Genomic DNA, 1,950 nt, shown 5'->3' with positions numbered 1-1,950 from the left:
TAGCCAGGATGGTCTCGATCTCCTGACCTCGTGATCCGCCTGTCTCGGCCTCCCAAAGTGCTGGGATTACAGGCTTGAGCCACCGCGCCCGGCCAAGCTGAGCTTTTATTTGATTGATTGATTGAATGAGACAGGGTCTTGCTCTGTCACCCATGCTGGTGTACAGTGGCACAATCTCAGCTCACTGAAACCTCTGCTTTCTGGGCTCAAGCAATTCTCTAGCCTCAGCCTCCTGAGTAGCTGGGGCCACAGGCAGACACCACCATGCCTGGCTAATTTTTGTATTTTTTTTGTAGAGACAGGGTTTTGCCATATTGCCCAGACTGGTCTTGCACTCCTGGGCTCAAGTAATCCTCTTGCCTCAGCCTCCCTGCCTCCCAAAGTGTTGGGCTCACACCTGTAATCCCAACACCTGCCCTCCCAGCCTGGGAGGCAGCACAGGGTACACACAGCCTCCATGGGCCCACAAGGTCACACATCTGGCATGAGTGGGCACCGTGGAGCATGCCAGGATGACTCGGGCCCACTTGGCGCCTGGTACACAGGCAGAGTAACCTGTGGCCTCACCAGCCATCTCTGCACATCTTCCATGTAGACTCCCACCACCCCATGGGCAGGAACTGCTTCCTGTCCAACAGGACTTCAACGAGGCTGGTATCTTTGGAGGGGAGGACCTGGTTCTCACCCCTACTTCTGCCCTATGAATACACCTCATGCAACACAGGCATGGTGCATGTGACAGGGCTTCAGCACCAGCAGCTCCCCAAACTCAGCCCCGCCATCCCTGAAGCAAGTGTGCTCATGCACAAACACAAACACAGGCACGCACACGCACGCATACACATGCATGCACACACTCACATGACTGGGTCGCTTCACGTGACCGAGTGTGCATCTCTACATCACACAAATCCACCCACATGCCCTCAGCAAAAAGGAGGATCCAAATAAAATCAACTGATCCTTTCGCGTAATGGGGCTCCCGTGCAGACGCATGGCACGAGAAGCAGCGCAGACAGTGCTGGGTGGGCAGCTCTGGCAATGTCCAGTGCTGGGGCTGGCCCCGACCACGAGCCCCATCGGTTCCACCTCTACACCCCGCCATCACACTGGGAAGCAGCACCACTCAGTTAGGGTCACTCGGCTACGCAGGGGCTAGGGAAGCAACAAGGCGCAGCCACCGCTGAGCACGCAGGAAGACTCACCACTGAGGATCTCGTTGTTGTTCCCCCAGAAGTCAGCTAACTTGGAGGGTCGGCTGTAGAATTCGTCCCTGTTGGCTGCCAAGATGAGCCTGCAAGAGGAAAGCACCACTGACGGCTTCAGATGGAAACGAGCGAGCCAAGTCTTTTTCTCTCTTCACACACAAAACTGGCCTCAGTGCAATAAGGGCCAGTCTCAGAGAGGGCAGGAAGCCAGCAGTCCCGCCGCACCTGCATGGGAGGAAGGAGCACAGTGGCTCCAGGTAAGCTCTCGGGAGCCTGCAGCTGGGACTGCACTCAGGGCCTTGCCCGTAAACAGGAAGATGCTGGGCAGGGACACACATCCACAAAACTCAACGGCGGGAGACGGGTCTGCCAGGCCCTTAGGGGCTGGCACCAAGCATGCCTGGAATCCAGGCTGGAGGGTTGGGGCCTGTCCCTCCTTCTGTCCATCTGTCCCCAGCCCTGGGAACACCCACAACAAATCCATGGGGTCCTAGAAGCGTGAGCTCAAGGATACAGATTGAACGGCACAGCATGTGGGCGTCTGAGGGCTGCTCCATTCTGTGCCTTTTGGAGTTAATTTCTGGGTCGGTGGGGAGTGGATGGGAACTTCTCTGTTTTACTAGTTTTTTTGCATTATGAATCAAACAAAATTTTTTTTTTTTTTTTGAGACGGAGTCTCGCTCTGCCGCCCAGGCTGGAGGGCAGTGGCCGGATCTCAGCTCACTGCAAGCTCCGCCTCCTG

The 1,950-nt window shown here is 56.3% G+C and overlaps 1 protein-coding gene across 10 annotated transcripts in view; it reads right to left on the bottom strand.

Moving 5' to 3' along the window:
- TANGO2 (transport and golgi organization 2 homolog (Drosophila)) overlaps positions 1-1,950 on the bottom strand; it is a 53,699-nt gene that overhangs the window by 24,639 nt on the left and 27,110 nt on the right. For all 10 annotated transcript variants that reach the window (XM_011959154.1, XM_011959155.1, XM_011959152.1 and 7 more), the window contains one exon: positions 1,206-1,294. In XM_011959154.1, the coding sequence (XP_011814544.1) occupies positions 1,206-1,294 (89 nt within the window). The remainder of the gene's footprint in view (positions 1-1,205; positions 1,295-1,950) is intronic.

Source organism: Colobus angolensis, unplaced genomic scaffold (genome assembly GCF_000951035.1).
Source record: "Colobus angolensis palliatus isolate OR3802 unplaced genomic scaffold, Cang.pa_1.0 Scaffold484, whole genome shotgun sequence".
Lineage (NCBI taxonomy): Eukaryota > Metazoa > Chordata > Mammalia > Primates > Cercopithecidae > Colobus > Colobus angolensis.
Note: the sequence above shows the minus strand (reverse complement) of the source record. Positions and strands in the feature narration are given on the sequence as shown.